The 25,723-nt window shown below is 44.5% G+C and overlaps 1 protein-coding gene across 7 annotated transcripts in view; it reads left to right on the top strand.

Annotated features, from left to right (window-relative positions):
• The first annotated feature begins 6,017 nt into the window (after positions 1–6,017).
• Positions 6,018–25,723, top strand: part of PTPRK (protein tyrosine phosphatase receptor type K) — a 1,685,403-nt gene continuing 1,665,697 nt past the window's right edge. For 3 of the 7 annotated variants that reach the window (XM_086927007.1, XM_086927008.1, XM_086927006.1), the window contains exon 1: positions 6,027–6,351. In XM_086927007.1, coding sequence (XP_086783133.1) covers positions 6,267–6,351 — 85 coding nt within the window. In that variant the 5' untranslated portion in view covers positions 6,027–6,266. Of the gene's footprint in view, positions 6,352–25,723 lie in introns of all 7 variants that reach the window. The other 4 variants (XM_086927003.1, XM_086927005.1, XM_086927004.1 and 1 more) reach the window with 2 other exon arrangements.

Consider the following 25,723-nt stretch of genomic DNA (forward strand, 5'->3'; position numbering starts at 1 on the left):
AAGGTGTCATACGATTTGGAATACTATCCTCTCGACAGTCCTGTCGACGGGGATAGCATTCCACCCCTCTAGAGGGAGAAGACATGTTACTTTACTGAAACGCGGTTGATTTTTAAAAGAGCCTCAGATCCACAAAATGGATGCTTCTGCCACAGACACGAGTCTGACCTCCTGCTGCTGACCGAAACTCAGCCGAGGAGGCCTGGACAAAGGCTTTCCTGTCCCAGGGAGGTTTCACACCACCCCAGACAGGAGATAGTGGATTGTAGCAGGGAGGTTTGAAAGAAACCAGACACTGCCTGGGGAGCACAAGGCTTCCCCTTGCATAATCCGGTCAAACCGGTTCTGGGGCACACCAGCCCCAGTCCCAGCGCAACCTAGACAAAGGGAAAGGGGTGTAACCACCCACTTCCTGGGTCCCACCCATAGGAGGGGACCTAGCAGGTAATCCAGCCCCCTAGATTGGTATAAGAATGGGAGCAGTGCCAACGCACTCAGATTATCCTGATGAAACATAAGAAACAAAACTCTGGACCCTTCGACAGCCTACTCGACGTAGAAGACTGAAGAATCTCCCTTGTGGTCAAGGAGTGACCACCCTGCGCAAACAGGCACCATCCAGCACCTCGACGTTTGCTTTGTTGCAGTTCCCGCCGGAACTCGAGCGACGGAGATCAACAAGACCAAGCGTGCCTTCCTTCTAACAGCCCGATCCACAGTCCCTGCAGAGCGGAGACCCGTGGAGGCGACCGGAAGCGTGAGGCCCGCCTTCTTGGAAAGACCAGGAGACGCTGACCGTGCAGCCCACGAGTGACCCTCGAAGCTGTACATCAGGGTTTGAGAAGCCCCAGCCCTGAGCCACCTTTGCACTGAAGCTCACCCCTCTACGCTCACCGAGTGCTGCGTGGGGCCCTTCTGCTTCTTTTGGCTCAACGCGTTGGCCCGGTCACTTGCCCGCTGGCTTGTGGCCCCTGTGCCGATGAACTACAAAATCTAACTTGTGATTCTGGTTGCTCCAGACTTGCACCCGCTCCTCTGAAAAGGAGCACCCGCTCTGACCCTCCTGGTCCGAGTGAGAAGCAATCTTCCAGTCCTGCGTGGATTGCTCTTGCCAAGTGTTGTTTGCTCCAATCCTGAAGCCTACACCGCCGACGGCGAGAGCCTTCGTGGGACAGCTCGTGATCCACTCCGGGACATTGCAGATGCCCTACAGTCCACGTGGCAGCGGAGAGAAACTCCTCGACAACCACCTGATTGCGCCCGACATTGCCTGGTTCCGTCCTGGTTCCACCCTGGTCACTGCTGAGTGACCCAGACTCTGTCCCCTCTGCTTTCAGGTACTCTACAACTTCGATCCACCCTTGGATCACACCGGACACTTCTCCTTCACATCGCCTGCAGCATCTTCAGCTTCAAGCACAAACAACCTGCATGACGAAACCCGACACAACTTCGACCCTATGCACCCACTTCCTGTGGGTGAGGTAACTCAGCAACGCCGGTGTTCCCACACTGGTACACATCTCTAGTGTATGTGTCTTAAGTTTCGTCCTTCTAGGTTAAGCGGAAGTCTCCTTAAACAGTAACTTTATAACTTTTACGCACCATTGACTCTGCATTGATGCATGCGTGTGCTTTAAGCGCAGCACCCGAATCCCGCAGGCTTTTCCCGACTTCAGCATTGCTAGTCCCGACTGCTCCCAGCAATTCCCTAGGCCCTAGGCCTAACCACTGTTCGATTGGTATCTCTTATACCACTTTCTTAATATATGGTTTGAGTGGCCACCCGCCCTCATCCATAATTGTGCAACTTTCATATGTTATACTGTGCTTTTGTTTAAACGCTTGTGCCCCTTTGCTCATAAAGAGTACTGGGGATTATTCTAGTAATAAATACATATATTTTTTAACCCTTTAGCAATACCCAATCATTAACTTCAAATTGTTTTATTTGTCACAGTGCTTAGACATCCAGTTAAATGCAAAAAAAATAAGTGAATACTTCTCTAGGAATTATGGAGATGTTTGCTTAATTTAAGAAATGTATATTGATGATACAATGTTATCCCTTGCGGTTAAAGGATGGTAGTGGTATTATTTTTTCACCAGCTTGTAAAAAGAAGAATAGTGTTTCCGTTCTTTTTTTGATAAAGCTTCCTTTTGAAATACAACATAAACATTGGGGTACTAATGGTAGATTGGTCCATGGTAAAGTCGAGATTGATAAAAACGTTTTCACATTAGGTCAATAAGTATGGTCCAATAGCGTATGATCCAATCTTTGTAAACATATTAATCATGAAATTATTAAACTTGTCAATGTTCCTTTAATAGTTGGTGGAAAATTTAATTTCATTAGAGATTTTTTATATTAGAGTGCCGCCTACACTATGAAACACAGAACAGCTTGTAAGCAGCCCCTTTATATTTCACTGAATGTGCAGCCCCGGGGCACGCGCCTAGTGTAATAAGCAGCGCTCTCTTCGTGTTTTTGCCTGGCGCACCTGTGTGAATGTGCGCTTTGGGGCAAATAAGGACACGTCCAATCTACGGACCATGGAGCACATTCCTAGACAAAAAGACTCTTCTCTCCGACGGTTTCTAGACATTCTTATTTCAAGGCTAGCGCTGGTTTTGAGCCGAGATGACACGGCGACTCCTCCTGCATCAATAAATGGCAGAAACCGAAGGACTGCGGCGTGGCGGTAAAAAGAGCCTCTGATGCTTCTCTTACCCGTTGAGCCTTGGTGTGCTGCTCGCCCCTTGCAAAATGAACGTCGTCCCTCATTCCCTTCCTCTGCCTACCCAAGAAACAAGAACACGCGTCCCCGATCGGAGGCGCCAAGATCCACGGTCCTAGGAAGAGACAGATGCCGCATCTAACCCCCTTTAGAGGCCACTGGGGGGCGCTATTACGCAGCTCCGGGGCAATAGTGCTGCTTTTAGTTTTGAAGAGAAAGAGGCGTTGCGCAGTTCTGGGAATGTTTCCCACGTCGGATTCGCTCCTTCCTGTTAGCGCTTTAACAACACGGGGCTGGCAGAACCCAGCCCTGGCGGAACGCTTCTGTGGAAGCACTCCGAATAAGAATAATAATGCTCCCTTGGTGGAAGAGAGCCGCGCGGCGCTCATGCAGGCGGCCGTGGCTGATTTTAGGAGAACAGAGTCCACAACAATCCAATATCACAATAGCAGCAGCAGCACTGGCGACAGGCAGGCACCGTCTATGGTACAATTAATCCATTGCGCGTCCCGGTGAAGTCCATGGACCAATTTCATTGAGCGCTTGCATCCGCCTCCTACCCCTGGTACACGGCTGCGGCGCCCGTTCCGAGAGGCTGCTGCTTTATCCCTGGAATGAATGGATTAATTGGATTAAACTGCATGTCGGTCTGCTTGCAGTCAAGGTGTACCGGGAAAGGCAGCGCTAGGCGCAGCAGCGAGCTTGGCTCAGCTCTCAGCGCTCTGCTGCCATCCCATCCTCCGTGAATGTTGCTGCTTCCGGGGCATCTCGCCTGACTGAAGGGCAGTCGTCGTTCGAGTGTAGCTGCGCACAAAGGAGAGATGATGTGGGGAAAGTTAAAAATGAAAAGGGTGCTTGCTGCGCTATAGCCTGCTGCTTCCAACAGCTATAGTAGACATGCAAACCGAAACATTCACCATATATTTACACCTAATCGCCAATCATACCGTAGTCGCGATGCAGTTTTTCTGATAATATGACGCTGGGTGTGAGGTTTTACCACATCTTAACGGGGGCGTAGTTATCAGCGGTGCAACGGGTGCAGTGACACCGGGGTCCCTGGGTCTGAGAGGCCCGCTATGCACCAAATGCAGCTGATTTTTCTGTGAAAGTTGGAGGTGGGTGGGGTAATTTATCTTGCTTGCGTTGGGAGTCCATGGTCCCCTTTCCACGCCACTGACTACGGAGGCTATTTTTCTTCACATCGTGAGAAGTGACTGGCTCAATATATTGAAAAAAATGTGGGATGACAGAAGCTTCGAACACGCTTCTCGCATTCACTTGGTTCGCCAGGAGCACAGGGCACTGTACCATTAGCAAAGAGGAAAAATGCTTGCCCAGGGCATAATATATGACAGTACTGAACTAGAGGTGGATTGTGGTTGCGGAACTTGAGGCGGAAGAGTGATGGAGAGTCTGACCTAGAGAGTGAGTTGTGAGATGCTGAGTGTAGAGAAGTGAATTGGGTAGAGCGATGGTGAATGGGGAAGAGGGATGAGATGAGACAGATGGGGAGGGTAGAGGAGTGATTGGAGAAGAGGAACGACGAAGTAGAGCAAGAGTGAGTATGAAGGAGGAAGGCGTCAGAGGGATAGTGAGAGTGGAAGAGCGAGTGGACAGCAGGATAATCAGTCAATCATGCAGTACCTGTATAGTGCAGCTTATCACCTGTGATCCAAGCATTGGGCTCCAGGTTTCAGTCAAAGAGCGATGTCTTGAGTTCCTTCCCGAAATCTGTCAGAAACAACGAAGTTCGGAGATGTAGGGGGAGGGCGTTCAAGGACTTGGAGGCGAGGTGGGAGGAGAGGTTTCTGGATGGTTGTTGGAAGTTCAGGCAGTGGTTCATGTATGCCGGTCCTTGGTTGTGGAGGTCTTTGTATGCATTGGCTAGTAGTGTGAATTGGCAGCTTTTCTGGATGCTGGAGCTAGTGGAGGTCTCTCAGGTGTTGAGTGATGTGGCTCCTTTTGGGCAGATTGAGGATCAGTCTGACTGCTGCGTTCTAGATCATCTGGAATCTTCTAATGAGTTCGCTGGTGGTGACTGCATAGAGTGCGTTGCCATGGTCCAAACGGGTGGTGATGAGGGCCTGAGTCACTGTTTTTCTGATGCTGATGGGGAGTCATTTGAAAATTCTGCGGAGCATGCAGAGAGTGTTGAAGCAGGCTGAAGAGCCGGCATTGATTTGTCGTTTCACATAATGAGTATAGAGGAATGAAGAGACAGAGAAGAGACATGAGGGGGAAGCAAGATGATGCATGTGGAGGAGTAATGAGGCAGACGGAAAGTAAATGTGAAGTGCAAGGTGATGATGAGAGTGGAAAAGAGAGGAGCGCCAGAGGGATGGCAAATGAGGGGTCACAGAGATGGTACAGACTACAGTTGTGTTTGTATGCTAGTGAGCATGAAGCAATAGTGATCAATACTGACATTTCTTGTGGTCCTGATCAGAGCAGACATATTGTATTGTATTTTCTAACTTTGTACCTCTGGTGTGTGCATGGATTACTCTTCTAGAAGTCGGCAGGAGAGGCTACACTGTTTGTTGTGCATGGTTGGTACACCATGGATTTCTAGTGTGGCCTGTGTTGAAAGAATAGGGCTGATGTTTTGGTAGCAAGGGCTGAACTACAGTGCAAGAGTGATGGGTTAAGTGATGATAAATGTGTAGGAGTGAGGATAGTGTGAGGGATTGAGGGAACTGCCAGAGAGTGAAGTTGGCCGGGCTTATTATATTGTGAATGTATATGACAAACAGAGAATATATCAAGTACTCACAGTAAGTCACTATAACACATGATAATGTACATGGGATCGTTACACAGAAATAAAACTCGACTGGGATAATGTTTATTGTTCTAACCGTTTCTAAATAGTATTGATAAACAATGGCTAGATAGGCAACATGTATGAATTCGTTTATCTACATTGTAAAAGCATCACACCGTTTGTCCTTAAACCCAAAAGCAGCTTTGAACAGTTCATGCTTGTCAGGGACGCTTAGCCAAGCGATGGCCCAAAAGTCTTCCCAAAACGTGAATAATGTGAAATAGCCTGAATTTCGAAGAGCCTGGTGTATTACGGAGCGTCGGTTCCAGGGCAGCTCGCGTGTACTGTGTCACACTCGCCCACGGAGCTCAGGGGGTGTCCTGGATCCGGGGGCGGGCAGGCGGTGCGAGGGTGTCGGCTTACACTTCCACCTCTCCGCCCCGGTCCCGTCTCTCGTCTGGCTGCGACCCGCGTCCAGCAGGGGGTGCTGCGGGCGGGACTCCACGGTCTGACGTCAACCGCACTCCCACCATCGCTCCTGAAAGTGGCGAGCTCCGGAGGAGCCGAGCAGCCTTCTCCCTCCGCAGAGCATGGAGCAAGGGCGCCCGCCAGCCAGCACCGGCAGCAACGCGCCCGCCGCCCGGGGAGGCAGATAGCGCGCGGCCCGGCTGCCGCCGCGGAGTCCGCCGCCGCCGAGCGGGATCGGTTCACCGGACCGGGAGCGCTACGGAAACTTGGGGAAAGTTGCTGGCCGAGTCATGGACGCCCTCGCCGGACTGTGGCGGCTCCTGCTGCTCGCGCTACTGGGAGGGCAGGCGCGAGCACAGCCGCCCTCCACCACAGGTGAGACCTCGCGCGCCCCGTACTATGAGGTGGGAGAGCCTCCAGCTAGCGCTGCGAACTCCATGGGAGGTGGAGCTCACCGTCAGCGCTGGCGGGCGGAGGGCTTTCCGGGGGCCCCAGGGAGTAGTGTGTGTGAGGGGGCTCAGCACGGGTGTTTTCAGGTGTCTGTCCAGTCGAAGAGTGAGCCCGACCCGTCGGACTTCAGGTGTGCGTGGGTTCAAGTTGATCGAAGTAGGCAGAGCCTGCAACTTCCGCCATGTTTCGTGCTTTTGTTTTGGTGAAAGGGCTCTTGGTCATCCTGGGAGTGATTTAAGTGGAGAGGGAGCACCTTCTAGCTCAACTCCTACTGGGGGAGGGGTGCGACTTGTTACATTCCAAGTTGAACCCGGCGCTGTGCCTGGTATTGAACACACACCACATGCTTGGGCTTAAACAGCAGCCAAGCGCCACTACAAAGGGACTTTATTTTATATTGTATTCCAACTAAGTTAACAAGGAGCACGAGCGTTCATTACTGTGGCGGATAGAGATGGAGTATTATTTTTCCCTGTTTTATGCATAGGTCAGTGAAAAAGAAACAAATAAATAAAACGGGCAAAGACGGTTGCTTCATTTAGAGGTGTTGCAGATCTCACAGAAAGTCGATCATGTTTGTATTGTAGCTAAATCCCCATATGGAGATCCGTTTTAAAGGTCTGCAATTTACAATTCAATATTCATAGCAGGGAAAATGTTAAGTGTATGTCCACTACTAAGGTCCATTTTAAGGGCTTATAGTTTACAGTTTGGCGTTCAAAGTATAAGAGATTATGCTTTGGCCAAGATCACTCAGTGTATCTGTCTAATGGGATAACACAGACATGAGCGCTACAGTTAAGGGTATACTTATATTTAGCCACCCTTTTAAGGTACATTTTAAGTGTTTCCAAATTACAGTTAGCCACCTGAAGCACGAGCAATTGCAATTTGACCAATAACTCACTATCTGTCTAGTGCATTACTTTTGATATGATTGCTCCAACTCTGCACCATCCGTTGTTGTTTTATTGATATACTTAGTCCCTCTGGAAATTAAATCCTTACTTGTACACACGGGATTAAGACCCCAAGTGAATACCTTCGGTGGTTGGTTGGGGGTTGGGGTTGGGGGGGGGGGATTCATCCTTTAGCATAGGACTCCTTCCCAGGAGTCCTCTTAATGGAAACCACCGTGTTTAGTAAGGGAACGTGGGCTATCGATCTCCTGCACCGCCTGTTGTATATTGAGCGACCAGCCTTGGGAAAAACATACGAGGCTCTAATTGAAAGTTTAAACCGGAGCAAGTGCCTTCCTTAAACGCCACGTATTCTCGAGCGTTCAGCTATTGCTGCCACAGTGGACGATGATGGAAGGCATGTAAATAGGGTGCGGGGGCAGGCTACCCAGCCTTTGTCCCTTTCGACATTTATTATTGGTGACTTTGCAATTAGTGAGGGTTATATATGTTAGGTCTGTGGGTGTCTTTTATTCTTCTTTCAAGGTTTAAATAAGTTTGCTGTCTTAGTGCAAGATGAGGCGTTTTGTGACCGTGTCCGGTGCTCTATGCCCAATCATTCCTCTGTACTGTGATCGCTGTGTTTGTGCCCACTGGCTGCCAGTTAGAAGCGGCTGACTGCAGACTCTGTGAAGGCTTTCGTTGCATTAACAGTCCTTTGCTGTGCGTTTAAGTAAATGTACGGCACAGGGTTGTGTGATTTAGTTCAACTTTCTAACCAACACATTACTTAGGAACATGCTTAAGAACAATTTAGGCTGGTTAATCTGTGGGCTGTATGCCTGCCTGTACTGTGCTACAGAGCACAGATTAGCTGCTGTTGGGTTCATAATCTCTGCACGTGGACATTTCTTTAAACAAAGTTAATTGTAGTGTCTCATTTTGATAACATCGCATTATTCGCTACATCTTCAGCGACCTTTATGTCATCTCTTAAGAGGCACTGTGGCTTTAGCGGTGGGTTGAAACTGGGGTCATTGTATATACACGGGCATCTATGCCCCTGGTACAAAGAGTGGGCTTGTTCTGTCCTCGGAGGATGCTTGTGCTGCGAACGATGAGAGAGCGGTGTAGCTGTCATTATTGCAAAGATGCAGTGGCACAAGGGTGGGAGACAACTTGCATCTCAGTGTTGGCTATTTCTTACTACACTGTATGTGGATGGAGGTGGCTGGTGGCATCCTGCCTAGTTGCATTAGGGCCCAAGGCACTCTTGCTACTGTTGAGCATGGTGCTGATGAATGTATTGTAATTGTATTTATTTAGCGCTTACTAAACATGATGAGGCGTCAAAGTGCTTTTCTGTGAGTAGCACAGTACTACGGAACCCAAAAAGGATTAGTGGTGGATTAGTATAGTGAAATTTGAGTTAATTTGAGCGGTGGGCATGTGAGTCTGCTAGTTGGATTGAAAAGTAAAATGAGGGGATAGAAGAGGGAAAAGTCCAGAAAGTATTTATTGGGAGATCATAGTAGTAAGATGAGGTGTGTGTGTGTGGTGTGTATAAGGAGAGATGGAGGAGGGAAGAATCACTAGAAATAGATTAGGGAGATCATAGTAGTAAAATGAGGTTTGGGATGAGCCAGAGAATGGAGGTAGAGGATATATTGAGAGAGGTATAGGTTAGTGCATTGGAGCCAAAATGGCTAAAACACATTCGCAGAGACAATATCTCTTGCATTGGTGAGACCTGTTGGCTTTGCCAATGCTTGTTTTAATTTAACTTTATGGGCTGCTTGTATTATGGCAAGAGCATCTGCCATTTTTACTTAGCTGTCAAATGTGTCCATTTTAGCGGTGCTGTATTGGAAGTGTGCTCTCTAGTCATTGCCAGTTGGGATGTTTCATCCATCCACCCCCTATATTAGACTGGCAGCAGAGAGAAAATTGGAAAAGGCTAGCCTGTCTGCATCGCTCTATGCCCAGCCCGTGTCCAGTGTTGGCGAATCTGCCCAGTTTTCAGTAGGTAGGTTATTTCAGAGGGTGATTACCATCATGTATGGGTCTTTGTTTAATGGTAATACTAGTTATTTGCTGTGTCTAGACATGGCAGACGATTGGCGTGAAGTGCTGTAGGAAAACATGTTCCTGTTTAATCCTGCGAATGCAGGGGCTGAAATGTTGACATAACATAAGAAGCACTTGGTCCTCTCCCAACCAAAGCTTGTTTCGGTTCCCCCAAAAACAATTAATTGCAAATGTACACGTGTGCGTCGCAGAGCGCCTCTGAGATGGAACGCACTACGAGTGACCACATCTGAATCAGATTCTAGTCACAACCTATCTCTTCTGAATTCTCTGTTCATCCTCATATGGACCAGAGAGCGCCATGAAGCACTCCAAGTTAACAATGGTCCACTTAGAGGAGGAGCACGAGGCAGCAGATAAACTCACTTTGGTAATTCTTTACTTGACTATAACGTTAGAGGATGTGTGCGTGCTTCTAGTTTTGAGTGGGGGGTTCGTTACCGGATGTTCTTCTTTTAAACTATTGATATTTAACATTCCAAATCCAGTAGGTGATTGTAATGGGCTATTTAGTTCTATTATATTAGTCGGTATTACGCGCCATGCCAAGAATGGTAGGCGCGTGATGACTAGTGCAGTGGTTCCCAAACTTTTGACCCCTGAGGACCCCCCATTGAGTCACCACTGGAAGCCGGGGACCCCCAAGCAATCTTTATGAGTTAAATTTCAAATATTAAAACAGTAATTTGAAAAAACACACATGTGCACACAATACAAATAAGTACTAAGGATTTTGGGGCCAGATGTACGACCATTTTATTTAGCGCTTTGCAATTGGCGACCCTTTGCAAATGGCAAATTGCGAGTCGCTAAATGAAATGTACAACATTGTGTTTAACACGGTTTGGGATTCCCAATGGGGTTGCAAATTGCGAGGCTCATTTAATATTAATGAGCCTCTCGCAATTTACGAGCCCATTGGGAATGCCAGCCCTCCCAGGGATGGTGGCCTGCTGGGCTCAGCAGACCACCATGTCTGGGACTGCTTTTAAATAAAGCAGTTTAAAAAAAATAAAATGCAGCCTGTTTTCCATGCATTAAAAAAAAGAAAATGAAACGTTTTAGTTTCATTTTTTAAGGGCAGGCAGTGGGACCACTGCCTGCCCTTAAAAAATAATTTTGCATGTGTTTGCAAAGGGGAAGGGGTCCCCAGGGGACCTCTTCCCATTTGCGAATGCATTACTATCTACTTGAAGTAAGTGATAATTGCGAGTGTTTTGCGACCGCAATTGCATTCACAAAACATTTGTACATGGTTTTGAGGCTCGCTAATAGCAAGTTGCAAAACATCAGTGTATAGAAAATGGAACATAAGGTAAGGAGACTACAAGGTGTAGTATTACCATGTCATTCATACTGATAGGCATTTTTCAAGAGTGCTTGATCTGGAAAAGCACAAACTCGGGATTCAGAACTTAACACAGTGGCTAGCACTGACTTTTACATTAAAAATGTATTTCTTCCCAAATAAATCTTTTAATAGGTCTGGTCAGTTTGGGAAACACTTGCCTAGTGTAATGCTTATGTTACTGTGTACATTTGAATTGTAGTTCACGCATGGAACGCTGTTGTAAGGGCGTTCAGATGGTATTGCTCAGTTGCCCTTCGATCATCCGACCAAGAGGACGCTCCCTGCGATGGGTGGAATTTCTTTATTCATCAAAATAAATTTTAACCTTCATTCAAGAGTGATTACCTGATTCATTTCAGTGATGTGTCTTTTGTTTTTTGTTTAGTTTTTCTGCACTTTGGTTTTTACTAGGATCTGCCCTTTTGTGAACTACTACTCCAATATCCGCCGGGTATGTTATGGAGCAGCACATTTTGTACATCATGATTACGCTATTTTATTATTGTAGCACACTAGAATATTTTCTTGTCCAGAGTTTCTACTCTTTAGTACTAGGTACACACAGGACTGCAGAAATCCACAACTATGAGATGACCAGTTAACTTTTGCAATGTTTGGCTTAAAAACTGTGTGGTTAACGCCCAAATATAGTAATAAGCAACAGAAGGGTAATCACTTAACCTTTAGAAAAAGCCTTTCACTGAGCGGCAACACGGGCTGCCACGTTTTAGCAACTTTTGATCCGTTTTAACCATTTTTTTTGTATACAATCTGTAGATTAGGCAAAAGAAGGTTGGCTTTGTGACAAATGCGGCAAAGCCACAATTATGCGGAAAAACCACACCCGCAAAAATGGCACAATTCCAGTGGGCCTGGATATAGGTTTGTGAGTGGTCTGGACAGTCATGCCTTTCTTTCCTTGTTTGTAGTTATTGGAACCTTCCTGTCTCTTCATATCCGACTGGTTATTGATTTAGTATATACAGATGTGCCATGTTGGAGGCAGACAATGGCCTTGTCATGTGTCGTGTCTGGCTTCTTGTCATCAAAACGGATTGTGTGGGCGGGTGGGGGGGGGGGGTGTGTCTGCAGCTAGACAAACTAGTTGAAATAAATGTTTTCTTTGTGATCCTTAAATGATGACAGTTGGCGAAACTGTAATCTCGGTGCATTTTTTGTGCGGCTCATTTTCCTCAATTAGATCATTTTCTTTCTCTCAGTTTCCCTGGCATAGCAAGCATCCGTGGTACAAAAGGTGATGGAACATAACAGGGTTGTGGGTGAATTGCCTAATCGGCTTTTGTACCTCCTCGATAACCGTGAGACACCTAGTCTATTAAGTTTCGATTCACTGAAAAGCACGACTGTTGGCTTAACCGTTTTCTATCGAGGCTAAAGATAATGATTGCTCTCTAAAGACCCCGACTCAAGTCTGCCTTAGAATGCATCAGGGATATATACACTTTCAAAGGCTGCGAGTTAAGTGGCACACGGGCACCTATGCTGTTAGCTGTGAGACACATTTCAGTGTAATGCTTCCTATTAAATCAAGCACGAATACATTTATTACACTTGTCTCGCCATTTGAAAATTCTTATAGACTTAACTACAATTGTCCCATATTACGTATTAGACTCTTGTGACTCTAGTACGTTGCAACTACAGTGTTCTACGCCTTTGACATCCAGCTAATGTAATGTTATATAAGATTTGGAGCGTCCAGTGCGTGCGCAACATGTCAAATATTGAAAAGCAACTTTAGCACTCCAAGTGCGTCACTGTGTGTTTTTTTTTCCTGCTTCCGCTGCCAAATCGTCGAAGTACCCAAAGGATCACCAGCTTCATGCGGCCCCCCTCCCAGCTACATGGGAATCGGAATTACTTACTGTTTATAGCGGCAGCTTTAGACCTGCACAATGTCTAGTGCCATCAACATTTACACAAGGCACCTTGAGTATCCTGTTAAGAGTATATTGTGTGTATTTGTGAAGCACACTTTCACCCGCAAGGGTATCCTAGGGCTGAGCAGGTTTGTGTGCCTAGCAGGGATTATGGTAGACTGGCTAATTGAAAAGCCTGGTCTTCACCTTCTTGCGGATTTCAAGAAGAGTGGAGGCTCTGATTTGGACTGAAAAGTCGTTCCACACTTTAGGAGCAATGTAAGAGAACGCCTGTCCTCTTGATCTGGTTCTGTGTATGCATTAGGTGTTTGAGAGTCCGAGCAGGCTGATCAGTGTGTGTGTGTGTGGGTAAGTAGGTGCGTGGAAGCGTCCGGCTTTTAGCTGATGAGGCTTGCATTGGGTGGAGGGCGGGGGGGGGGGGGGGTCAATTTTCCACCAAGTGTCTGGGTCCCATGCGGTTTGTCTCCTCATCACTGCTCCTTACCTCATTTCCACGCCTTCTCATCTCCTGGTATCCTTGCGGATCATGCCTCCTGCCACCTACCATTGCTTTGCTGCCCCCTATTGCCATTATCATCATCGCTGCTGCCTACCACTGCAGCAGATATGTTTAGAGGGGCATCTTGTGGTGGAAGTTGCGCTCTATAGGCTTCCTTCATTGCTGCGTCAGTGCTTGCTTTGACTACTGCATGTTTATCTGCTATTTGCAGCTGCCTACAGCGCCTGCTGCTCTGTATTTGGTATATTAATCTTCGGGGGGCAGGGGGCAGGAGTGGTCATGATTAACCTACCACCAAAGTCACCAAGTAAAGCCCAAAGCAAACATCCTATCCCAACAGTTCCAGCGCAGCTCTGTACAAGTCGCAAAGCATCAGCTTGATGTATACAGATATTGATGGGTGGCAGCAATGTAACACACCTATTTAAGAACTACAGTCTATCCCAGCTGGAAAGATATGTGCAAGGGATTCACAACCCAGTGTAGTTTTTATAAAAGACAAGAGTCCTTGCTGGAAAATCACACCAACACCACTAGCATTAAATATTTTACAAGGAAAATAATGCAATCAGGGAAAGTTAGAGCGTCTCCAAAAAAATCCAGTTACAGGAACTGGAAAACATAAAGTCCCCCTCAATGCTTAACATAAAAACACAAATGTGGCCCAGTAAACCCAATTCTTTACAGTTATGTAGTCACATTGTAGGTCCTTACATTTTAAAGTTGCCTTCTTTCTTAAAACTTGATGACCTGTAACGCACGTATGCGTGCATGCCGGTGCAGGGTAATCTCTGAAAACAGCATTGCTTACATTTCCACTCCGTTGGAATATTATCACAATACCATGAACATTCTGTACAAGGGCACCAGCTAAATTCGCTGCGCAACTTGTTGTTATTGTCCATTCGGCGACAGAGCTATCACGAAAAGATCAACAATATCGACCTGACTGGGAATTTAGCATGACAATATGGGTGATGCTTATTATTTAAACGACATCACTTCCTTGTTTAGTTAGAGGAGCATTCACTGGCACTGAGAGGTCACCACATGTCGAATCTCCAGTCCAGCTGATTACTGCATACCTCATGCAAGGTATGTAGCCCAGCTCTACACCAAGACGAGCAACCTGCTGACAAGTACCCACAGGTAGCTGTGAAGTTCTATTACCCTATAGAAATTTGGCAGATTCCTCCACCCTAGGCATACTAGGATAGGAAGCTCTAGGTTGGAGTAAAATGTATTACTGTACTTGTATGCATGCATATATTCTGTAACTGTAAAATGGAAGAATTGTTTCTTTTTCACTATTCTTGTTATGCTAATAGCCTAATTCTGTTTCATTCTATTGATTATTGCAGCACACATGTTTTACTCTAGAATCACCTTGCTTCAATAATTATTGAAACTGCATGTTGTGTATTACTTCTGTATCTCTTTGGTATGTACGAGTAACCAAACAAAAAGGTTCTAGATCTGTTACTATGATTTCGTGGGGAGTCAGGGTTGTCATGTTCTGAGGTTGCATAATCCACCTGTTACCTTTTCTGGTTAGGGGAACAGATGGTGCAGTGTGAGCTAGCAGGACTAAGGCCCACATATCCTGATGGTGTGCGTAGAATCAGTCTTGCACAATTCTGATGTTTGTTGTCCAACAAAAGCCCAGTTTAACTTGCTAAAGCATACGCTGTACAACATTACCTCCCCCTTACTAGGATATTCAAAAAAAGCCCCAAAATACCCTAAAATGCTACTTCCTTAAACACCTTGCTGCTGTAATTTTCTAGGCAAATGACAAGTGGCAAGCCTTCCTGCCCTAATCAATCCAAGCAAAGCAAGTCTGATACACCTGTACACAGTTGGCAGTTACCACACCGTCGGTTTTAACATGCCCACTCTACCTGACCCAAGCCCAATCTCAGTAGCTTGAGTCACACTCCCTTTATCAACCTCCCTTCAACTGAGCAAATAGTTAAACCAAATATTAATGATCTTCTGATCACCCAGACATGTTCTGGGCAAGTTCTAAGCGGGATCCCAATAAATGTAGAAATGCTGGAGCCGTATAGGATGAAATAACCCCACTTACAATCTCAGTTATAACCGTTAATATCCTTGGGTCGGAAAATGGAAGTGGCGCTGCAGAGTACCTTTCCTCGCCTTCAAGAGAGCCCCTGGAGGTATTTGAAATAGGAAATGAAATCGAAACTTGGACCCGCTCATACAAAAACAGCGGATGATCACCTAACAAAAGTGCTAGGATTTGACTCTGTATGTAACTTCACAGACATGTGATATCCTGTTGAAAACATTTCAGTCGTCTGTAGATACTCAAAACTATCAGTCCAAGAAAATGGATATGTAACTTGATCTCTTGCACACACTAGTAGTATTAGTCACTGGCATAGACACAAAGCTCTGCGATTCGAAACAACCTAATAACTCATGCGCAGTCAGAGCGCACTGCAAAAGAGTTAGCATGTTAACTACTAATTGACAAACTTGCCCTCATCTCTAGATACCTTAACTAACGAAAGAGATTAAAATAAAGCTGAGCATCCCATTTCAAACCTGTAACACAAGGTGCCTTGAGAAGTCCTCACCAAGCCCCATTCTTGCAGTCCCCAAACATACTCTGCCCCTGATAGTGCAGCTCTCGCAAGGCAGGAGGAGAGAGCCCATCCTGTAACAAAAAAGGAGCTCATATACAACTAAACTCTGCGAGGAAGCACAGATCACTGTGATAACTCCGACAAAGGCCACAAACTTAGCACCCGTACATCACCATCCAAACTCAAAGCAGAATCCACCTTAATGCCACCTTCACTGAAAGTGTGTAATACTCTCCCAAAACAAACCTTCATTGATGCACTCCTACACAAGAGAACCCAACCCCATAAGGAAAAGACAGTAGAAAGCTACGAACAAAAAGTTCAGTTCAACATTATGCAGCCAGTTTAACCATGCCTCGTGTAGATGGACCCCAGCACAAAGGGGAACCAGTCCATCACTTATATTATGTTAGTCACAGCCAGCATGCATCAAGGGCAAAATAAAGAGCCCATGTAAAGCCAGGAGTATGGAGTTGTTTTCAGATTTCAAAACCTCACAAAATAAATCTGAACTCGCTGAGACCAAAATCAATGCAGAGCTCAACATGCAGAATACCGGCCTAAAATGCTCCATCACACCAGGCCATTGCCACCAAATTGTCCCCACTATGGTATCAGCCCCTTTCAGCTAAGAATATCGGGGATCAAAACAAGTATGACAAAACCACACTGCAGTCAATGCACTAGCCTACTAAAGGCAAATGATTCTCTCCCCCCCCTCTCGAGAGTGGAACCCCTACCCCAGGAGTCTGCAACAACAGGATAAGGGCGATGGGGCTGGTTAGGCTTGTGTGGGCGGGCTCATCACAAAACTACATGCGACACGCACTTAGCAAAGCCCCAGTACTAGTCTTCAACCCTCCTGGGACAGGCTGACACAAATGCTACCATAGCAAAAGGGACAATTGATGGACAGAAACTGGGGTGGCATGGTAAGCAAAAGAAAAACAGATTAAACTCAGATGTTTGTGACTGGAGGTGAATGTTTGCATTGTTCAGCATTCCTTCCATCATTTGTTCCTTTTTTACAAATGTTATAAAGGCACGTGGCCGACCAAGCGAAAGCCTGGCAGCAGAGGGGTCCTATACAGACAACTGCACCCACTAGTGGCAGTAGCGACAGCTCTCCTTATTGGGGCCAGATTGCACTTGAGAAGCTACGGACTGTAACAGCAAATAACTGGGGCTGTCATGCGGAAGCTGCCACTAAAGCGACCACTCTTTCTCACCTAATCGAGCACAAGCCGGGTGGTAAGAGAACCCGGCTCCAGCAGACGTATCGCTCACTTGGCTGCTTCGATATACTAAACCGAGACAGACATACTTTGTCTTATTTACGGACCTACTTCCTGTAATACACAAAACTCATTTATTGGTTAACTCTTACAAACGATTAACCCCCGCCGCCTACCTCTCTACGACATTTTCACTCTATCTAAAGCGCTGCCTGATTGCCCTGAGAATGGGAGATTGGCGCTTCCTTCAAAACCTACCCACCTGGCGTCGCAAGAAGGAGGACACAACATGTAGAGGATGCGGGTTAGCAACAGAAACAATCTTGCATATGCTCTGTATCTGTCCTTCATTCAATTTTCAACGCAGGTGTCTGCTTAGGCCAGAATGGAACAGGTTGGGAGTTCGGACTTGTAGGCATGCCATTATTGCTGCTTTGTCTCTAGATAACATTGTCTTAAATATAAAATTGGCCAAATTTATTCAGCAAGCATATCACAATCTAGATAAAATGGACACTGCTAAGGCCTCATTGCTCACTGTCTAGATTGAATATGTATTTTAATAGAACTTGTAACGATTTTTAATTGTACTTTTTCTACTCTTTTAATTACTTTTTATTCACAAAACTGTATATAATGCGACTTGGGAAATCTTTTAAAGATATGTTTTATATCTAAATAAAGGAATTATTACTTACTCATTTTTTGGTTAGTGTGTGTATATATACACCCATAAACACCAGAATAAATCAATACCTTATGGAAAAGTTAATCTCAATTATCATGATGCAAAGGAAGATGTAGAAATTTGTGACATTTTATTTATGAGGGACTTCAATATGAGCCTGTCTGACGATATGCTTGTATACACCTGCAATGGGTAATCATCAAGCAGGGGACCTGGCACAGTAAACACTGAGACAAGAAAGGCAAGGCCGTCGTCTCTAACCACTATAACGCCATGCTGTTCTATTTCAAACAGCAGAATTCAGGCTGATCTCCACGCCCCCCCCCCCAGCTCCTAAGCACCAAACCCCACCATACACTTCATCCTTGATTATACGTTAGACTATCACTATTCATACGTGTCGCATTTTTCTAAATAGAAGCAAGGCTGGAAAGTTACCACTTCCCAAATAATTGAGCTGGCCACTAGGTGACCTGCCACCCTACATGCCATAAACTTGAAGGAAAAAAGTCAGTCCGATGAGTCAATCCGTTCTTCTGAGGCCACAGCAATACACATACTTGAATCTTGTCAAAGTTTGAATCACAATGCCATCGAAAATTGGATGTTATTCATCCAACAGCTATTCATATACCTTTTTTTGTTTTATATAGCGCAAACTTGACCCGAAGATATCGGGTATCAGAGTGCTTTACACAAGCACCAGTTTTGTTACAACTGGGCACATTAATTTTTTTTGTTAGGCACAGGGAGATTAAGTGATTTGCCCAGAATCACAGATGTTGAGCGTCCCTACCGAGACTCGAACCCGGTTCCCCAGCTTCGTGGTAGACCGCTCTAGCTTTAAGGCTACATCCTCTCCAAATCCCCACAGCCTTGCGCCGGTATCATTTACCGGGGGAGCTACTGGCCTGAAACCAAGAGTTAAAAAGCTGTCAGCGGCCAAAGAAGAAACTAAATCGGGCATTGAGAGCATTGGGGAGATGACCAATTAATATTGAACAATTTACCTGTGTCCACAATCTCAGAAAATCTTATAAAAACTTACTCTGGAACTAAAGGAAACTAATGGTCGAAGACTTCTGGGTAAAAATTCTACACCTAAGTAAGAAACCAAATTCAAGAGGCTTTTGGAAACTTGTTAATGGCCTCAATAAAGCAACCTACTCCGTTAACAACTCAAATATCGTTTAAACTAACTGGGTAGCTTACATCACCAACATCTTAAACCCTGCATTGGGAGACCTGCATAGAAACCCTACTCTAGTTTGTAGTTCGCCTCCCACGAAGGACCAGGAACAGTACACAAGTGCACATGGTAACTTCTCCAATTGCAGCCCTTAAAGCAAACAACCGGGGCATTTCCACCCCCAATCACACAGTAGGCTGTATCGATGATACAGATAGCCAAGAAAATGAAGTAGACTCAACCCGAAGCATAGCCCCAATAGTTCCTGCTAAGCCTACTCTCAAAAATGGAACACTAACGATAAACCCATCTCAAATCACAAAAATAATCGTCCGGAGACTCCGAGATAAGGAACCAGAGCCCAATGGCATCTCCCAAACAAACAGTAAGATAAACACATTGTTTTGGGCAGAGAAACTGGCACTTGTCTTTAACAATGTCTTACAGTCCTAGGTTATTCCAGACACCTAGAGAGGGGGGGGGGGGTAGCCAACCTGAAATTCAGGGGTGTGTGGCAAGTCGCAACCTAGAAATTACTGCCTCATAGCACTACTTGATAACGAAGCAAAGTACTTCTCCTCACCCATACTTGGGGAATTAATAATCTGGGATGCTGATCAAAGAATAATTCTTATAAACCAGACTGGTTTCCCTTGTGATACTGGGACCTCCACTAACCTTATGGCACTGTCCATAGTCATAGGTCAATTGCTAATTGGGCACAAGCAGTTATAGCTATGTTTTTATCAACTTCAATGCAGTATTTTACTGTGTAACCTTCCCTCGTCCATGCTATTTGAGGATTAAGGCAAACTCTGCTGCAAGCTATAATTAAACCTTCCCCATAAAGGCACCTGGTTGAGAATCCAGATAGGCGATGGTACTCTACTCTGAAAGGATTAGAACACACCAGGATCTAAAGCAAGGATGTGTGCTGGCACCCACGTTATTCAGTCTTTTACTGGTCGACATGATGCCATCTATGGACTCTGTTAATTCACATCCACCAAAGCTTGGAGACGTCATCTTTCAAACCTACTATATGCTGATGACGTATTCCTTTCAAGTCCAGCTAAAATCGGCCTCCAGTGCCTGCTTGGTGCAATAAATAAACATTCCATCACCAGTGGGATGCTTATCAACCTGAAAAAAATCTAAAGTCGTGTTAGTCAGTAACAGCTTCAGGGGAACCATAAATGGCAACTGCAAGCACTATGCCAGGACACTTTTGACGAGTATAAATACCTAGGGGTTCTTTTACTCACAAAAGGTTCCTTCCAGTCTCAAAAATCACAAACCATACGGAAAGGGAATTCGTTGATGCAGGCTTTTTGCACCTTGTACAGTATTTTAAAATAACTGTGCCGTGCTCCTTTTTAAGGTCTGGGCTAGACGGCGCATGCTCTGTCTCTTGGAGACGTTTTGTTTATATATAGTGGGCTTACCATTAGTTAATGTCAGCGTTGCTCTCATTTCCTCTGTTCCCTCTTGTCATGGCATGCTGACGTCATGTCCGCTACTTATGGTTGGAAGTCCTCTAGACCAAGTACTTGTGTCTATAATCTGCTCCCGTATTTGGAGTCTGTCTGTCTGTCTTCCATATGAGTGCTTGTGTTTCCAAGCCATCTCCCGTATATATCTGTCAATGTTGCTGCTTTTATCACTCCCCCTCCCGCCCCCATCCGTGTCACTGCTTTTCCCTCATGGATCCGTTCCTTTCTTCTCTACCCCCACCCACCTAGAAGTTGATGAGCTCAATGCATACATCACATCAAAAGAATACTAACTATTTTATAGTACCCCAACCAAAGGTCAACCTTATGTGAGTTAGGACTGCATTGCAAATTCATGTACATTTATCAGAGCTATTCCTTTGAGAATGTGTTTATCAAAACTTGCTGGTTAATGTTACTAATAAACAATGTAATTCATGAATTAACTTTGGATTGCTTTGTATGAAACTCAGCCTACGGGCTGACCATTTGTGTGCGTTCTGAAGCTAGTTAACCGTTGGTTCTCTAGTTTATAGCAATACTTTCAAGGACACAGGCAGGTCAGTTTTCAGAACAGCGCACACTCCTAATTTAAAAGTGATTTAATTTGTTCACATGCAGATTCTCGAGTGCACAGTATCACAATTCTAGTTTTCATGAGTAAGCTGTTGCCATTTACTGCCAGGGGCGCCGAGAATCGTTGTGTGTTTTATAACCTGTTTGTCCACTTTGTTGCCTGGTCATCTGAGAACAAGAGGACCCAGCCAGACTCGATTGTGTGTGTTTCGAGGATATTGTTTCTGGAAAATGCTCCCTGACAGTGAGGTTTTAACTCTCCCACAAACTTTCCGATTATGATGTGGTTTGAGATCTTCTGGATTTCATGACTGACTGACTTGACTGCACGTTGGTGTTGATTTCAAGTTGCACTGAAATTCGAGAGCATTGGATTATTTATCGGCGTATTACTGATGTCTTGTTTTGTAGGAGGATACTGTTAGTGCTGTTTTGTGCGGATTTCTGCACCAATAATAGTATTTGTTTCATTTTATATTTTGGCTCACTTATGTTGTTGAGATTGATTGTTAGGTTTAGTTATCATTTCGATCAGCCTGTAAAATTTTACCTGATTTATTTTTTAATATACTGTGCACACGTTCACGTTTTTATTATTTTTTTGTTGTTTTACCAGATGAACTAGTTTGACGTGTATTTGCTCTTAAATCAATGTAAGCAAAACAAAAAGCGAGTTTATTTGACAAAAGGTTCAAAATAATGTTGATGATTTAACAAGCAGCACGAACATGTTTCAATGTAATCAAACCTTTAAACAACTGGTAAGCACTTGATTTGAGTGCATTTGGCATCTTTAGAAGTTTATTAGTTATTCAATAATTTTTCAATTTTATGTCAACAGGCCCATTTCTGAAGTGGATATCCTTTGGAACTTTACATTATCACTGCTTTTTTTTATTTTTGTTTTTTTGGCTGTTTCAGTAACATATGATAGATGTGTTATTGGAAAAAGGTACTTTTTTTTTTAGCTTAAATTGGTCTGTAGAGGCAGAATTACAAATAAACCCACATCCACAATATTCACATTTGTAGAGAAGTGGTAAAGATGTTTGGGATGGTGTTCAGATGAAGACCTATTGCAGTCCTGTGGTAGGACTAGTCCACAGAGACAAATAACTAAACTATGTGATTGTGTGGTAGATGACTTCAGATACACAACAAAATAATGTACCTAGGGCCATCGAGAGAGAGCTGTTAGAGTATTAGGACAGCTCCTCGTATGTGGTTAGTAAGGCGTAAGATTCAGGTACAGTCCAATGAACCGCTCACCTGTGTTCTCTGAAATCTAGATCACAGCTTGCTTGCTGGGCTTCAGTTCCGTGATCGGGTAGGCCAAGCAAAGGCCTCTAGTCTGAGAAGTAGCCTTAGAGAGCAATGGTTGTGTATCAGAAAATTCTGTAGAGAAGTAGCTAGAAAGAAAGTGGATATAGACTACTTGGTCTTCTTTCATGGCACCGGGCAGGTTTTCTGCTGGTCAGCGTGCAAGTGTAAAGTTGGGTGGTATTTGGCAAGGTCAGCACCTCTGACTTTAGATACTGCTCCATGTTTTTTAAGATTTTGGTCGCTGGCCTTGTTGTCTATAGTTATTTGTAATGGGTGGTTGAAACGGGTGACCTCTGTTGCATGTTTAGAATAAGTTGTCCACCACTGCTGGGAATACCAAGAGAATTGTGATTTATTTTGAGCTCTGCACTGTACCCGACTGTTCCAAATTGTTTACCAGCAAATGGTGTTACAGATCATGGAGGGTTGTTCACTTTCTTGGTGAGGGTTTTTTGCTGGGGTTCTTAATCTTTTCATTGATATGAGCCCGCTGGTCTTTAGTAACTGGGTTGTACATTTTTAAAAGTAGTTAAACATTTTTTTTTAAATTATACAGTTTGGTCGCTCGCAGCTCTTTTCCTTTTGCCCATGTGTGCTCTCTCGACAGTGTCCTTGTTTTCAGTCAGTTCACTCCATCCCTTACACACGTTTCTGCTTCTACATCAAAGGTTAAAGCAGCACTTGGAATCTGTAGAACATTTACCTGAGTTGTGCAGGGCTGTCTGTGATGAGTTGGCTGCATTCCCTGACGGTGCTCTAATTCTGTTTTTAAAATGTGCGCACTCAACACCATTTGTTTTACCCTTTAATTGCAATTTCAAAAAGGTTGAAATTCTCCTTGTTCCAATCTTAACTTTTTTACAGATATATCGAACAACCAAATTTCGATACTGCATTGTAGCCACGGATTCTTTTTTTTTTTTTAGCATACTTAGGTTATTTATGACTTAGAATAGAGGGACCAACTGAATCCAGCATTAATACCAGTTCAGCCTTCTGTTGAACCCACAGATTGCACCAAAAATTAGGTTTGACAACCTTGGTTTAGGACAGGAATGTCCAACATAGGTCCAGGAGGGCAAGATTTTCTAGCTGATCACTCATTTTGTGTGTTAAATATACTTTGTGTATATTTTGAAAACTCTGGTTAGATGCAGCCATTTAAGAAATACATAAGCTTAGAGGACGACTCTCCGTGACTGCTTTGACCATCCTATTCAATGAAGGTGAAGTTCATTCCGTATACATCTCAATGGCTGATATTTTACCCTGTTGCCTTTCATTGTTTTAGAAATATCAATACTGGATCACAGCATATGTGAAAGGAGCAGCAGGAACCTTTATTACTGGAGGGCAAAGGGAAAGGGGTGTTAGAGGGTGGGGCAGAGGATGGGCAAAAAATCCCTTTAGCCCCCGGGTTCCCCTATTCTTTGCCCTTCTGACTGAAAATGTTTATTAGAGGGCTGCCTTCTGATCTTGATTTGGGCTTTGCTTTGAATCTCACTTTGTTGCTTGGATGGGTGTTTTTTTTTTATTTATTCTTTATTTCGGTTAAAAAATAACCATAAAAGATTACACAGAACAATACAATTATTTCCACAACACATCTTGTGCGAGATAAAATACAGTGCTGAATAATTAATTTTGAAGTAAACCTGGGTATAACCAAACAGTTTAGCGATGTTCTAACGGTATTACAATTTCATACATATTAGGTAATTTAAAAGATATTAGTAAAAAAGGCAGATTTGAGCAACTGCTCTTCCAGGACTTTCTAAAAAAAATACCTTCCAGCCAAATAAATACTAATAAAATACATTTAAAAAAAACTATTCTCTTAAAACAGACTTTATACATTATATACAAATAAATATGTATTACATTTGTTCTAGTAAATTGCATATGCCAAATCCTTAAGAATCTCCCATTCGTTTTCTCAGTCTAGAGCTTCAAATCGTCCCTTTTCCTTATCAAGCTTACGCCATACAAATATCGGCTAACACTAAAAACCACAGTCTGCCTGGTATCTTAGCGTAATAATCTTTCAATTTCAAGGTAAGATCTAGTACCAAGCAAACGGCAGATAGGTTTTATCCATTTGTTCCTACAGTGCACGTAGACCGGATAGAATAACAACAGATTAATTAATTAATTAATTAATTAATTAATTGTGGATTTGTAATGCGCTAGAATCGACTCCCGAAGGAGTATCTCTGCGCAGTAGACCGCTGGGGAACCCGTCCTTGCTTTCCCTGGGAGATGGTCCCTACTGGGTATCTCCAAGGCGAAACCAGGCATCCCCCGGCGTATGTGGGGGGCCGTTGTGGAGATGAGGCAAGCTAATGCCCAGAGTTGCCGAGTGTGATCCCTGGTTAGAGTAGGCACCGAGATGAGAATTATCGAGTCCGCTGACCCTGGTCCACGACCTTGCCGCGTCGGGAATTGAACCCTGGTCCCGGGCCGTCCTCTGCTCTCGGGTCTGCCGCCTCTAACCAGTGAGCCACACCACTCCATGCGGCTCATTCTCCATTGCACCTAAATCACACGCAACACATTTTCCCTCCTCGTCCTTATTAAGCGCCCATTTTTCTGTATTTGATTTATTTGTAGGATACCATATCGATATTTAAGGTATAAGGACTTATCTAATTGTGGCTGTATTTCATCTATTAAGGGCTCGAAGTTCCAGGCTATTTTTATTTGGAGAGATCGTGTGGTTAGTGTCCCAGCCCTGGAAGAATGGGACATAGAATCGTGTATAAAGGACCAATAAGTTTCCTTTTAGGAGCTTTTTTGAGGCCAGTGTCAAAACAGACGGCACGTCCCAGTAGTGTCTTAAACTCAGGTTAAAAAAACAATCGTGAATGTGAAGACCCTCCCTGTAGTGTATGAGCTCTTCTGTGCATCATAAGCGAACCCAGAACAACAATGGTCTAAGGTTAGCCTGGTCATACATACGCTTAAAATGTTAATCCATCAATACAGGAGTCAGTGGTGTCCGTGTGGGCAAACGTAGAATTTTTCGAAGGAATTTATTTTCACCCACCTTGAATGTTTTGTTTACATCGGGACCCCACAGCTCTGCCCCATACAATGAAGCTGACTGTGCTTTATATTTGTACACTTCAAGAGCAGGTGAAATTTCTTTAGATGTACTACCTTCGATTTTCCTTATTAGTGGGAATGTGTTCTGGAGAAGTATAGTTCTACTTTTTTGTAGCTGGGGCCTCCAGGTCAGTTTTGAATCCAAGGTAATACCCAAATAGTTAAAATCATGCACAAACTCGATTATCCGCGGTTAGATTTTTCTTAAAAGGTTTGTGTGGGTTAATTGTCATATATTTTGTTTGGATGTATGTCGTTACAACGCATACTTTTACAACGCATACCGCTACAACGCATTTTTTACACCGCAACATCCATTACAACGCATTCCATTACAA

Source organism: Lissotriton vulgaris, chromosome 6 (assembly GCF_964263255.1).
Source record: "Lissotriton vulgaris chromosome 6, aLisVul1.2, whole genome shotgun sequence".
NCBI lineage: Eukaryota > Metazoa > Chordata > Amphibia > Caudata > Salamandridae > Lissotriton > Lissotriton vulgaris.